The sequence below is a fragment of the Ranitomeya variabilis genome, chromosome 4, assembly GCF_051348905.1.
Source record: "Ranitomeya variabilis isolate aRanVar5 chromosome 4, aRanVar5.hap1, whole genome shotgun sequence".
Classification (NCBI taxonomy): Eukaryota; Metazoa; Chordata; class Amphibia; order Anura; family Dendrobatidae; genus Ranitomeya; species Ranitomeya variabilis.
In genome coordinates, this window is record NC_135235.1 from 751,099,817 (window position 1) to 751,113,246 (window position 13,430).

The 13,430-nt window shown below is 39.7% G+C and overlaps 1 protein-coding gene across 1 annotated transcript in view; it reads right to left on the reverse strand.

Annotated features, from left to right (window-relative positions):
* Nucleotides 1-13,430, reverse strand: part of MILR1 (mast cell immunoglobulin like receptor 1) — a 43,585-nt gene that overhangs the window by 14,381 nt on the left and 15,774 nt on the right. The window contains exon 3 of the mRNA XM_077257843.1: nucleotides 9,562-9,840. Coding sequence (XP_077113958.1) covers nucleotides 9,562-9,840 — 279 coding nt within the window. The remainder of the gene's footprint in view (nucleotides 1-9,561; nucleotides 9,841-13,430) is intronic.

Here is a 13,430-nt window from a genome sequence, read left to right on the forward strand (position 1 = left end):
ACGGTTGTCCACATCCTCCCTGGGAAGATTACAGTTGTCCACATCCTCCATGGGGAGATTATGGTTGTCCACATCCTCCCTGGGGAGATTACAGTTGTCCACATCCTCCCTGGGGGGAGTAAGGTTGTCCACATCCCCCCTGGGGAGATTAAATTTGTCCACATCCTCCCTGGTGAGATTACATTTGTCCACATCATCCCTGGGGAGATTATTGTTGTCCACATCCTTCCTGGGGAGATTATGGTTGTCCACATCCTCCCTGGGGAGATTAAGGTTGTCCGTATCCTCCCTGGAGAGATTACGGTTGTCCACATCCTTCCTGGGGAGATTAAGGTTGTTCATATCCTCCCTGGAGAGATTACAGTTGTCCACATCCTTCCTGGGGAGCTTATTGTTGTCCACATCCTTCCTGGGGAGATTGTTGTTGTCCACATCCTTCCTGGGGAGATTATTGTTGTCCACATTCTTCCTGGGGAGATTATTGTTGTCCACATCCTCCCTGGGGAGATTAAGGTTGTCAATATCCTCCCTGGAGAGATTACAGTTGTCCACATCCTCCCTGAGGTGATATACATTTGTTCACATCCTCCCTGGGGAGATTAAATTTGTCCACATCCTCCATTGGGAGCTCTTTTATTTTTTTAAACATGCAGAATACGCATAATATAAACGAGTATAACGTCACATACTTATTATATTAGCAATGTTAATATTATCATTAGTTAATATTATCATTAATAGTTCTATGTATCATGATTCAGTCCTATCATAAGAACTGTCTATTCCAACCCCCCATATTTATTTCTATGTCTCCATCTATCCCCCCATAAAATTCCACACCAGTCTCTAAAACCCCCTTTTTTTTCTTTCATCTATGGACCCCATACTTATTTATAAACTCTGAGATTCCTTTCCTACGATATATACATTTTTCTATATAGCGCATGTTTTTTCCACATATCCGCTGTAGTCCGATCACTTTTAATCAGACGATCGCAGCAGGTTCAGGTCTCTATAGGGGACTAAAAAATAATAATTAAAAAAAATGTAAAAAATTGAACTCTTCAAACCGCTTTCCACTTTAAAAATAAAAGAGGGAAAAAAATAAACATGTTTGGTATCGCCATATACTTAAGAGTCCAATCTATTGAAATATGAAATTAATTAATCTGATCGGTAAACGCCATAAAGGGAAAAGAACATTAAAATAGTTAATTTTTCGTCAGCTGATGTCTCTAAAAAATGTTATGCAATCTAATCGTCGTACGTACACGGAAATAGTGGTTATAAAAACATCATCTCATCGCACAAATAATAACCCCATAAAGAGAAAAGTAAAAAAAAAGTTATTAGTCTCACAAAAATGTCAACAAAAGGCAAAAAAAAAAAATTTCAGTAAAGCAGGTGGTCATTCTGGGTTGTCTGCCCCTCCAGAGCAGCTGAGGTTAGCTGTGTCACATTACAAAGCCTTGTATCAGCTCTCCTTTGTTTATTGCATTGTCAGCTCTGCTAATATCTCCGCTATAGAGAGATGAAACAAAAACATATTCTGCTCTTTAGCCACTATTACATCGTATCCAAACAATAATTGGCACTCACATCTGAAAAGAAATGTTTCATTGATACAGTAGTAGAAAAGGCACAACAAAGGGTTGAACACAACAGGACAAAAATTGAAAAGGCAGAAATGAAATATTCGCTGTGCTCCCAGTTCAGACCTGCATGTTCCTTTTCATGATTTTCTTTCTATTTTGCTGAGACAACTCGCTCCTCAGCTTCCTGTGCTCCATGTTCAGTGTTGTACACCATGATAACAAACAGCACAGTGACTACTTTTCATCCTGTAAATAGGCAGCTGACTGATTACAAGTCTGTAGACATCTGTGACTCAGGACGCACCTTCATTTCACAAGTCACTATGGTCACATTATTGTCAACCTTTTCTAGGGGAACCATCATTTGTATCCAGGACATTTTCATCAATTTTTTTACTACTTTTCTGTTAGCGCACAATTCACAAGCAAAAAGCAAAGTCTCATTTTTATTATTGATATTCAGCAAATTTACATTGAAAATGGTTCAGTTTCAATGAGGATTCAACAATTAATACAGGATCAAAAAACAAGATCCATGAAAATACTTTCATACAATAGATAATTTAGTATTCTGTAGATATAAAGTCTTCACGCCCTTAGAGAAGTACCAGGTTTTTCTCATGTAAAATAATTATACCAACAAGAACTAACCCCCTTTAATGTCAGTACAAATCCATTGCGTAATAAACTGAAAAACTGGATACTTGCATAAGTGTTCACACCCTCTTACTATTGGGGTTGTGTCCAGAATGAGCCAATCACATTTCCCCTCATGTTACATAGTAGTCAGTGCCGCTGTCATTTACAGCGATACTGATTAACCCTAGAGAAAGTGTCCTTGTTCTAGGAGTTTTACTGACATTTTCTGGTCTGTAATCAGCTGACAACACAGCAAAGGATCTCATTGTGGAAAGTTGCCAGTCAGGAGAAGGGACAAATACATTTTCAGGTATTAGATCTACCATGAACACTTTGAAGACGTCAACAAGGGGCTGAAATCTGACACCACAGTGACATTACCGAGAATTGGACATTCATCAAAAATTAATGAAAAGAGAAGTAAGGGCTGCCAAGAGGCCTGACAGCAACATTAAAGGAGCTGCAGGAATTTCTCGCCAGTCCTAGATGTGTCCTGCATGTGACCACAATCTCCTGGATTCTTCATATTTCTGGCCTAAGAGGTCAGGGGCAACACAGAAGCTTTTTCATACTGATAAAAACCTCCAAGTGTCATGACACAGCTCTCGGGTGACCAGGGAATTCTTCCCTGTCCCTAACACTAGGGGGCGCCCTAGCTTGCCCTATTCCCTGGAATACTTCTGAAGGTGAAGATTGTGGGGCCTCCACCCTTGCCTTATGTCCTGAGTCAGCCCTTCGTCTGTTCTCTTCCCCCTCCCAGGGAAGAGGGGGCGTTACTGTGCACCGTAGTACACCAACCCGACAAGGCAACACAAACAAGGGTTAACAGAAAACTCCAGGCATACAAGATATTTAGTCACATATAACAGAAGAATGCCCTGGGGCATGGAGGTAGGGGAATAAACCAAAATAGAGAAGGATAGGGAATTACCACATATACAAACCAAGCAACAGTCACAGATAACTCCTCTAACTCTCCTCATATGAACTCCTCTCCCTCCGTTAACCATGCAGCAAATGCTAGCTCTGACAAGAATTAGTAACAGAGCCCAGATTATAAAAGAGAAAGGAGTGGCTAAGCAAGCACAGCTGAGCACAGGGATTTCCAACATGGCCGATTAACCCCTGTTATGCCAGAAGGAATAAGCACCATTAAAACGAAGGAGAAGTGCTTCTCAGCGGTGGAGTAGGCGCAAACAGACGCTGCGGCCTTCTGGCTCCACACTGTTGCATGAACCCTGTGACACCCGGCCTGGTGATTTTCTAAAACCTCCATCACGTTGGCCAGAAGCGGGGAAACGTGTTTGGTCTGATGAGAGTGAGGGGGAACTTTGTGGCCATAATTCCAAAATGTGGAAATCTGACACTGCGCATCACCAGAAGATCACCAGCCTCACAGTAAGGAATGGTGGGGACAGCATTGTGCTGTGGGGCTGTTTTTTGGCAGATGGAACAGGGGCTTTAAGCAAGGGGGTTGGAATTATGAACATAACAGACAATTTTATATTAAGACCTTCGCCTGAAGATGAAGAGGAATTTAACCTTTTAGCGCAACAACGACCCTAAGTGACCTCCAAATCACCAAAAGAAAAGATTCTCCAGAAGAGGATGGAAGTTGTGGAATGGCCCAGACCTGAACCCAAGAGGCAATCTACGGTACCCGAAGAGAGCACTGCACTCAGGAGATGCCTCCACAATCTGACAGATGTGGCGCTGCTGCAAGGAGGATGTGGCAAAGATCACCAATTCTAGATGTGCCACACTGATAGACCCCGACACAAATAGACTGGCTGCTGCCAGAAACTCACAGGGGACTGCAACAAAGTATTAATGTAAAGGTGTGCAGATTAATGTAATCTCATTATTTTCATTCTTTTTGTTTGCACCAGAACAGATTTCACTTTATTTTTCAATGGGCTAGTACAGATCATGAGGGCTACTTAAGATGGAAAATATTCAGAAATGATTCTTCTTGGGGTCGCTCACCATACCCACCCCTGAGGGTCAACTTTGACCTGAGTGCTGCACATTATGGTCATCCACATCCTCCATGAGGAGATTATTGGTTGCCCACATGCTCCATGAGGAGTTTATAGTTTTCCACAGCCTCAATGAGGAGATTGTGCTTGTCTCCATCCTCCATGAGGAGATTATGGTTGTCCACACCGTTTATGGGGAATTAATGGTTGTCAACATCCTCCAGGAGGAGATTATGGTTGTCTACATCCTCTATGGGGAGTTTATGGTTGTTCACAACCTCTATGGAGAGTTTATGGTTGTCCACATCCTCTGTGGTGAGATTGTGGTTGTTCACATCCTCCATGGGCAGATTATGGTTGTCCACATCCAACATGCGAAGATTATGGTTGTCCACATCTTCCATGGGCAGATTATGGTTGTCCATAACTTTTGTAGTGAGATTATAGTTGTCCACATCCTCCATGGGACATTATGATTGTCCATATCCAGCATGGGAAGAATATGATTGTCCACATCTTCCATGGGGAGATTATGGTTGTCCACATCCTCTGTGGTGAGATTGTGGTTGTCCACAGCCTCCATGGAGAGATTATGGTTGTCTACATCCTCTATGGGGAGTTTATGGTTGTCCATATCCTCCATAGGGAGCTTATGGTTGTCCATATCCTCCATGGGGAGATAATGGTTGTCCACAGTCTCCATTAGGAGATTATGGTTGTCCGTATCGTCCATACCCTCCATAGGGAGATTATGGTTGTCCATATCCTCCATGGGAGGATTATGGTTGTCCACATCCTCCATGGGAAGATTATGGTTTTCCACTTCCTCCATGAGGAGATTATGGTTGTTCACATCCTCCATAGGGAGATTATGGTTGTCTGTCACGGATTGGGGTGACTTTAGACCAGCAGACGGCTATCACATGTGCAGGGGGGCTTATCCTAGTTTTCCTCCACTGCCACAATGTGATGAAAAGAACACACACAATGCTATTGACCTCTTAGTTTACAGCAGGGGCTTATTTTAGGTATCCCACTGCTCTTCAATATACCATGAACTGCAGGGATTTGTGTATCCCGCTTACAGTTTCACTCAACACTTGCAGCTCTCTGGCGCCCCCCTTACTCTCAGGTCAGATTAGGTACTGCACCTAGGGTAATTAGTCGCCAGAAAGGCTGCCTGCTATGTACTGGCTATTGGGCGCGCTGCAGCGATGCGATAACTACTCCCACTCAGGCAGGAACAATAATTATCAAGCTGCAGTCGCTGAAACAACACCCCAAAAGTCTGCACACGGTAAGCTGCCACCAGCTCCGATCAAACGGGTCCGGAGCTAACCCCAAAACAGTAGCGTAATTCCCCTTCAAGAGACTTAGGGTACGTTTTTAGAGCAGGGAGAAAGGACTGGCATGAAATAATATACCCCACAGAATGTAGGCAGTGCTTTTTATAAAAATATTTTACAAAGATGTTACAAATGAGACAATTGCAAATATGTACAAGGTAATTATGAAAATAAAAGGATTAAAGGAAGAAAAGATAACTCACATGTTCTTAGTTCATATCAGTTCAGGCAAACACCATGCTAGGGGGAGGGGCTCCCAGAAATCCCAATGCATGAGGTACAGCTCTTCAGGTCAGACCCACATGTTCTTCCAGCAACAGACTGACTGCTGGAGTCCGGCCAAAACAGTTATAGCTTAACCTGGTGACATCACCAAAAAGGCTGGCTATCCCAGTCCCTCCTCTCTCTGCATTCTGACTAAGTATAAGCTAAATCTTTCTAAGGCCGGCCTCACACTAGCGAGTTTTACGGACGTATGAGCGCATAAACTACGTCCGTAAAACTCGCAAAATAAACTGCACAATTATTCTCAATGGGGCTGCTCCTATTAGCCGTATATTACGGTTCAGTATTATACGGCTTTCTACGGCCGTACAAAATCGCAGCATGCTGCGTTTGTCACCGTATTGCGCAAAAAAATCGCCAATGAAAGTCTATGGGGGCGAGAAAAATACGGATTCCACACTGACCAGCAGTGTGACTTGCGAGAAATACGCAGCGGTGTTAGTGAAAAGTCGGTAATTCAATTGCCGGCTTTTCATTTCTCCTGCACAAACCCGACAGGATATGAGACATGGTTTACATACAGTAAACCATCTCATATCTCCTTTTTTTTTGCATATTCCACACTACTAATGTTAGTAGTGTGTATGTGCAAAATTTGGGCGCTGTAGCTGCTAAAATAAAGGGTTAAATCGCGGAAAAGATTGGCGTGGGCTCCCGCGCAATTTTCTCCGCCAGAGCGGTAAAGCCAGTGACTGAGGGCAGATATTAATAGCCAGGAGAGGGTCCATGGTTATTGGCCCCCCCGTGGCTACAAACATCTGCCCCCAGCCACCCCAGAAAAGGCACATCTGGAAGATGCGCCTATTCTGGCACTTGGCCACTCTCTTCCCACTCCCTGTAGCGGTGGGATATGGGGTAATGAAGGGTTAATGCCACCTTGCTATTGGAAGGTGACATTAAGCCAGATTAATAATGGAGAGGCGTCAATTATGACACCTATCCATTATTAATCCAATTGTTTGAAAGGGTTAAAAAAACACACACACATGATTTAAAAGTATTTTAATGAAATAAACACAGCGGTTGTTGTAATAATTTATTATTCTCTCAATCCATCAGGAACACCCTCGCTTGGAAAAATAATAAACGCACAAGATACATACCTTCTGGTGAACCGTCTCGTCCCACGAAGTAATCCATCTGAAGGGGTTAACTAATATTACAGGCAGGAGCCCTGCTAAATGCATTGACCTACATTTCCTTCAGTCGCGGTGATGCGCCCTCTGCTGGATGTCCTCATATGACCTGGAGCGTGGGAAAAAGTTCCCAGGCTGCAGTTCATGAGAACATCCACCAGAGGGCGCCTCACCGCGACTGAAGGAAATGTAGGTCAATGACCTACATTTCATTCATTCGCCGGGGATTACAGGCACGGAGCACAGCTGCATTTAGCAGGGCTCCTGCCTGTAATATTAGTTAACCCCTTCAGATGGATTACTTCGTGGGACGAGACGGTTCACCAGAAGGTATGTATCTTGTGCATTTATTATTTTTCCAAGCGAGGGTGTTCCTGATGGATTGAGAGAACAATAAATTATTACAACAACCGCTGTGTTTATTTCATTAAAATACTTTTAAATCATGTGTGTGTGTGTTTTTTAACCCTTTCCAACAATTGGATTAATAATGGATAGGTGTCATAATTGACGCCTCTCCATTATTAATCTGGCTTAATGTCACCTTCCAATAGCAAGGTGGCATTAACCCTTCATTACCCCATATCCCACCGCTACAGGGAGTGGGAAGAGAGTGGCCAAGTGCCAGAATAGGCGCATCTTCCAGATGTGCCTTTTCTGGGGTGGCTGGGGGCAGATGTTTGTAGCCACGGGGGGGCCAATAACCATGGACCCTCTCCTGGCTATTAATATCTGCCCTCAGTCACTGGCTTTACCATTCTGGCGGAGAAAATTGCGCGGGAGCCCACGCCAATTTTTTCCGCAATTTAACCCTTTATTTCAGCAGCTACAGCGCTGAAATTTTGCACATACACACTACTAACATTAGTAGTGTGGAATATGCAAAAAAAAAGGGGATATGAGATGGTTTACTGTATGTAATCATGTCTCATATCCTGTCAGGTTTGTGCAGGAGAAATGAGAAGCCGGTAATTGAATTACCGGCTTTTAACACATATCGCGCTGAATGAAATCTAAATACAGAATATATATATATGTGTCTCAATGACATATATATATATATATATATATATATATATATATATATATATATATATACTGTATATATGTTTTCCCGAACATTTGAGCACATAAATCCATTAGATGTCGGTTTTGCAAGCCTGCGCGAAAATATCGCAGTACGGATGCCATACGGATTACATACGGAGGATGCCATGCGCAAAATACGCTGACACACCCTGCCTACGGATCACTATTTTGGGAACATTTCTCCGTATTACGGCCGTAGTACGGACGTATAATACGTGGCGTATTGTCTTACGCCCAGTGTGAGGCCGGCCTAAGACTTGTAATTCCGCTGCTGAACCTATCATAGTCCTAACATAACCAGCATTCATCTCGGAGTAACGTGGGCTTTCTAATAAGATCAAATATGCCCTGTCTGGAATACCTATTTACAGAGAAATCCCTACTTCTTCACCAGATGGAGTTAGACGCCCGTATTTAGAGTGATGCGTAGATCCTCCGAGTGTGATTATGACGATATATTTTGGTGTTCGTATTTTAAATCGTTCGCCTAATATCTTACAAAAATGGAACAAAGAACTTCCATGTGTTCTAGAAGGTTCCATTCCAGTGATAGCTGGACAAGAGCTTACCCGGCAGGAAATGCCGGTCGTAAATTCCTTTCTTCAATAAAACTCCCTTCTCACATACATTGGCACGGCAAGCTCAACTCTGAAGTAAAAGACAAGGGGGGTTTCTTAGCCCACATCCTGGGCTGACCAGAGAAACTAAACTTATGATATTTCATACCATATCGTGACATTGTCCATATCCTCCATGGGAAGATTCGGGTTTTCCACTTCCTCCATGAGCAGATTATGGTTGTTCACATCCTCCATGTGGAGATTATGGTTGTCCACGTCCTCCATGAGGAGATTATGGTTGTCCATATCCTCCATGGGAAGATTTGGGTTGTCCACATCCTCCATGTGGAGATTCCATCTACATGGGCAGCACCCTGGCTCAGTGATTAAAACTATTGCTTTACAGCTTTGATATTCTGAGATTAACTCAGGACAACATAATTTTACGTGTTACATCTTTAGAACAAAAAATAACTTTATCTTAAGAAATAAAGTTGAATTAATTTACACTTGTTATTTTGACTACCCTAAAGAGGATTTGTAACTTTTCATAAAATGTATTTCTTATTTCTGAAGTAAATGCCGCCGTTCTCCTGAATCTGACGCAGTTTTCCTTTTTATCCTGTCACAATCTGTTCCTGAAATAATGTCCCCATTTCCCTATGTAGAAATCTAGTCTTTTTTTGCCAACAGGGCGTGGTCATAAAGAACACACCCACTGAGGAGAGCTGAGGACCACGCCCACATTGGTATGAAGACCTGATTAATATACGGGGAAGAGGAGGCCGTATCTCATGAACGCAGAGGAGCAGAAACAAAAGAAAAACAGCGCCGGGCTCAGGAGAACAGCGGCATTAACACCATGTAAATTAATTAAATTGTGGCAAATCCTCTTTAAGGGCGGCACATTTAAAAATGAGGCGATTTCCTACCTTGCAGTATAAAGGAGAACTCGTCACTGTATGGCCGATACTTCAGGCTGTTGTTGGCTTTACATTTATAGGGTCCCAGTCTCGTCTCATCAAAGATGGTGACATTGAAGGCGGCTTCTGTCTCCTCTGACACCGTCCTCTGATCGATGGTCACCTCATTAAGTGTTAAGGTGTAAGAAATGGGGGGAGATCCATTCCTGCAGGTGCAGAGGATCGTCTCCGAGTGTCCGATCATCGTGTACAGGGAACCAGGAAGGAGATCGACCTGTAATAATCTATCTGAGACACACAAGGTGCGGATAATACAACTAGATAACGAGACCAGGCCTAGCAGACGGTATTATATCACTTATGGGGCAGTATTATAGAAGTTATATACTTGTACATAGGGGCAGTATTATAGTAGTTATATTCTTCTACATAGGAGCAGTATTATAGTAGTTATATTCTTGTACATAGGGAGCAGTATTATAGTATTTATATTCTTGTACATAGGAGCAGTATTATAGTAGTTATATTCTTGTACATAGGAGCAGTATTATAGTAGTTATATTCCTGTACATAGGAGCAGTATTATAGTAGTTATATTCTTGTACATAGGTTCAGTATTATAGTAGTTATATTCTTGTACATAGGGGCAGTATTATAGTAGTTATATTCTTGTACATAGGGAGCAGTATTATAGTAGTTATATTCTTGTATATAGGAGCAGTATTATAGTATTTATATTCTTGTACATAGGAGCAGTATTATAGTAGTTATATTCTTGTACATAGGAGCAGTATTATAGTAGTTATATTCCTGTACATAGGAGCAGTATTATAGTAGTTATATTCTTGTACATAGGTTCAGTATTATAGTAGTTATATTCTTGTACATAGGGGCAGTATTATAGTAGTTATATTCTTGTACATAGGGGCAGTATTATAGTAGTTATATTCTTGTACATAGGGGCAGTATTATAGTAGTTATATTCTTGTACATAGGGGCAGTATTATAGTAGTTATATTCTTGTACATAGGGGCGGTATTATAGTAGTTATATTCTTGTACATAGGGGCAGTATTATAGTAGTTATATTTTTGTACATAGGGGCACTATTATAGTAGTTATATTCTTGTACATAGGGGCAGTATTATAGTAGTTATATTCTTGTACATAGGGGCGGTATTATAGTAGTTATATTCTTGTACATAGGGGCAGTATTATAGTAGTTATATTCTTGTACATAGGGGCGGTATTATAGTAGTTATATTCTTGTATATAGGGAGCAGTATTATAGTAGTTATATTCTTGTATATAGAGGCAGTATTATAGTAGTTATATTCTTGTACATAGGAGCAGCATTATAGTAGTTATATTCTTGTACATAGGGGCAGTATTATAGTAGTTATATTCTTGTACATAGGGGCAGTATTATAGTAGTTATATTCTTGTACATAGGGGCAGTATTATAGTAGTTATATTCTTGTACATAGGGGCAGTATTATAGTAGTTATATTTTTGTACATAGGGGCAGTATTATAGTAGTTATATTCTTGTACATAGGGGCAGTATTATAGTAGTTATATTTTTGTACATGGGGCAGTATTATAGTAGTTATATTCTTGTACATAGGAGCAGTATTATAGTAGTTATATTCTTGTACATAGGGGCAGTATTATAGTAGTTATATTCTTGTACATAGGGGCAGTATTATAGTAGTTATATTTTTGTACATGGGCAGTATTATAGTAGTTATATTCTTGTACATAGGAGCAGTATTATAGTTGTTATATTCTTGTACATAGGGGCAGTATTATAGTAGTTATATTCTTGTACATAGGGGCAGTATAATAGTAGTTATATTCTCGTACATAGGGGCAGTATTACAGTAGTTATATTCTTGTACATAGGGGCAGTATTATAGTAGTTATATTCTTGTACATAGGGGCAGTATTATAGTAGTTATATTTTTGTACATGGGGCAGTATTATAGTAGTTATATTCTTGTACATAGGGGCAGTATTATAGTAGTTATATTCTTGTACATAGGAGCAGTATTATAGTTGTTATATTCTTGTACATAGGGGCAGTATTATAGTAGTTATATTCTTGTACATAGGGGCAGTATTATAGTAGTTATATTCTTGTACATAGGGGCAGTATTACAGTAGTTATATTCTTGTACAGAGGGGCAGTATTTTAGTAGTTATATTCTTGTACATAGGGGGCAGTATTATAGTAGTTATATTTTTGTACATGGGGCAGTATTATAGTAGTTATATTCTTGTACATAGGGGCAGTATTACAGTAGTTATATTCTTGTACATAGGGGCAGTATTATAGTAGTTATATTCTTGAACATAGGAGCAGTATTATAGTAGTTATATTCTTGTACATAGGTGCAGTATTATAGTAGTTATATTCTTGTACATAGGGGCAGTATTATAGTAGTTATATTCTTGTACATAGGAGCCGTATTATAGTAGTTATATTCTTGTACATAAGGATCAGTATTATAGTAGTTATATTCTTGTACATAGGAGGAGTATTATAGTAGTTATATTCTTGTACATAGGAGCAGTATTATAGTAGTTTTATTCTTGTACATAGGAGCAGTATTATAGTAGTTATATTCTTGTACATAGGGGCAGTATTATAGTAGTTATATTCTTGTACATAGGGGCAGTATTATAGTAGTTATATTCTTGTACATAGGGGCAGTATTATAGTAGTTATATTCTTGTACATAGGAGCAGTATTATAGTAGTTATATTCTTGTACATAGGTGCAGTATTATAGTAGTTATATTCTTGTACATAGGAGCAGTATTATAGTAGTTATATTCTTGTACATAGGGGCAGTATTATGGTAGTTATATTCTTGTACATAGGAGCAGTATTATAGTAGTTATATTCTTGTACATAGGGGCAGTATTATAGTAGTTATATTCTTGTACATAGGGGCAGTATTATAGTAGTTATATTCTTGTACATAGGAGCAGTATTATAGTAGTTATATTCTTGTACATAGGAGCAGTATTATAGTAGTTATATTCTAGTACATAGGGGCAGTATTATAGTAGTTATATTCTAGTACATAGGGGCAGTATTATAGTAGTTATATTCTTGTACATAGGGGCAGTATTATAGTAGTTATATTCTTGTACATAGGAGCAGTATTATAGTAGTTATATTCTTGTACATAGGGGCAGTATTATAGTAGTTATATTCTTGTACATAGGGGCAGTATTATAGTAGTTATATTCTTGTACATAGGAGCAGTATTATAGTAGTTATATTCTTGTACATAGGAGCAGTATTATAGTAGTTATATTCTAGTACATAGGGGCAGTATTATAGTAGTTATATTCTAGTACATAGGGGCAGTATTATAGTAGTTATATTCTTGTACATAGGGGGCAGTATTATAGTAGTTATATTCTAGTACATAGGGGCAGTATTATAGTAGTTATATTCTTGTACATAGGGGCAGTATTATAGTAGTTATATTCTAGTACATAGGGGCAGTATTATAGTAGTTATATTCTTGTACATAGGAGCAGTATTATAGTAGTTATATTCTTGTACATAGGGGCAGTATTATAGTAGTTATATTCTTGTACATAGGAGTAGTATTATAGTAGTTATATTCTTGTACATAGGGGCAGTATTATAGTAGTTATATTCTTGTACATAGGGGCAGTATTATAGTAGTTATATTCTTGTACATAGGGGGCAGTATTATAGTAGTTATATTCTAGTACATAGGGGCAGTATTATAGTAGTTATATTCTTGTACATAGGGGCAGTATTATAGTAGTTATATTCTAGTACATAGGGGCAGTATTATAGTAGTTATATTCTTGTACATAGGAGCAGTATTATA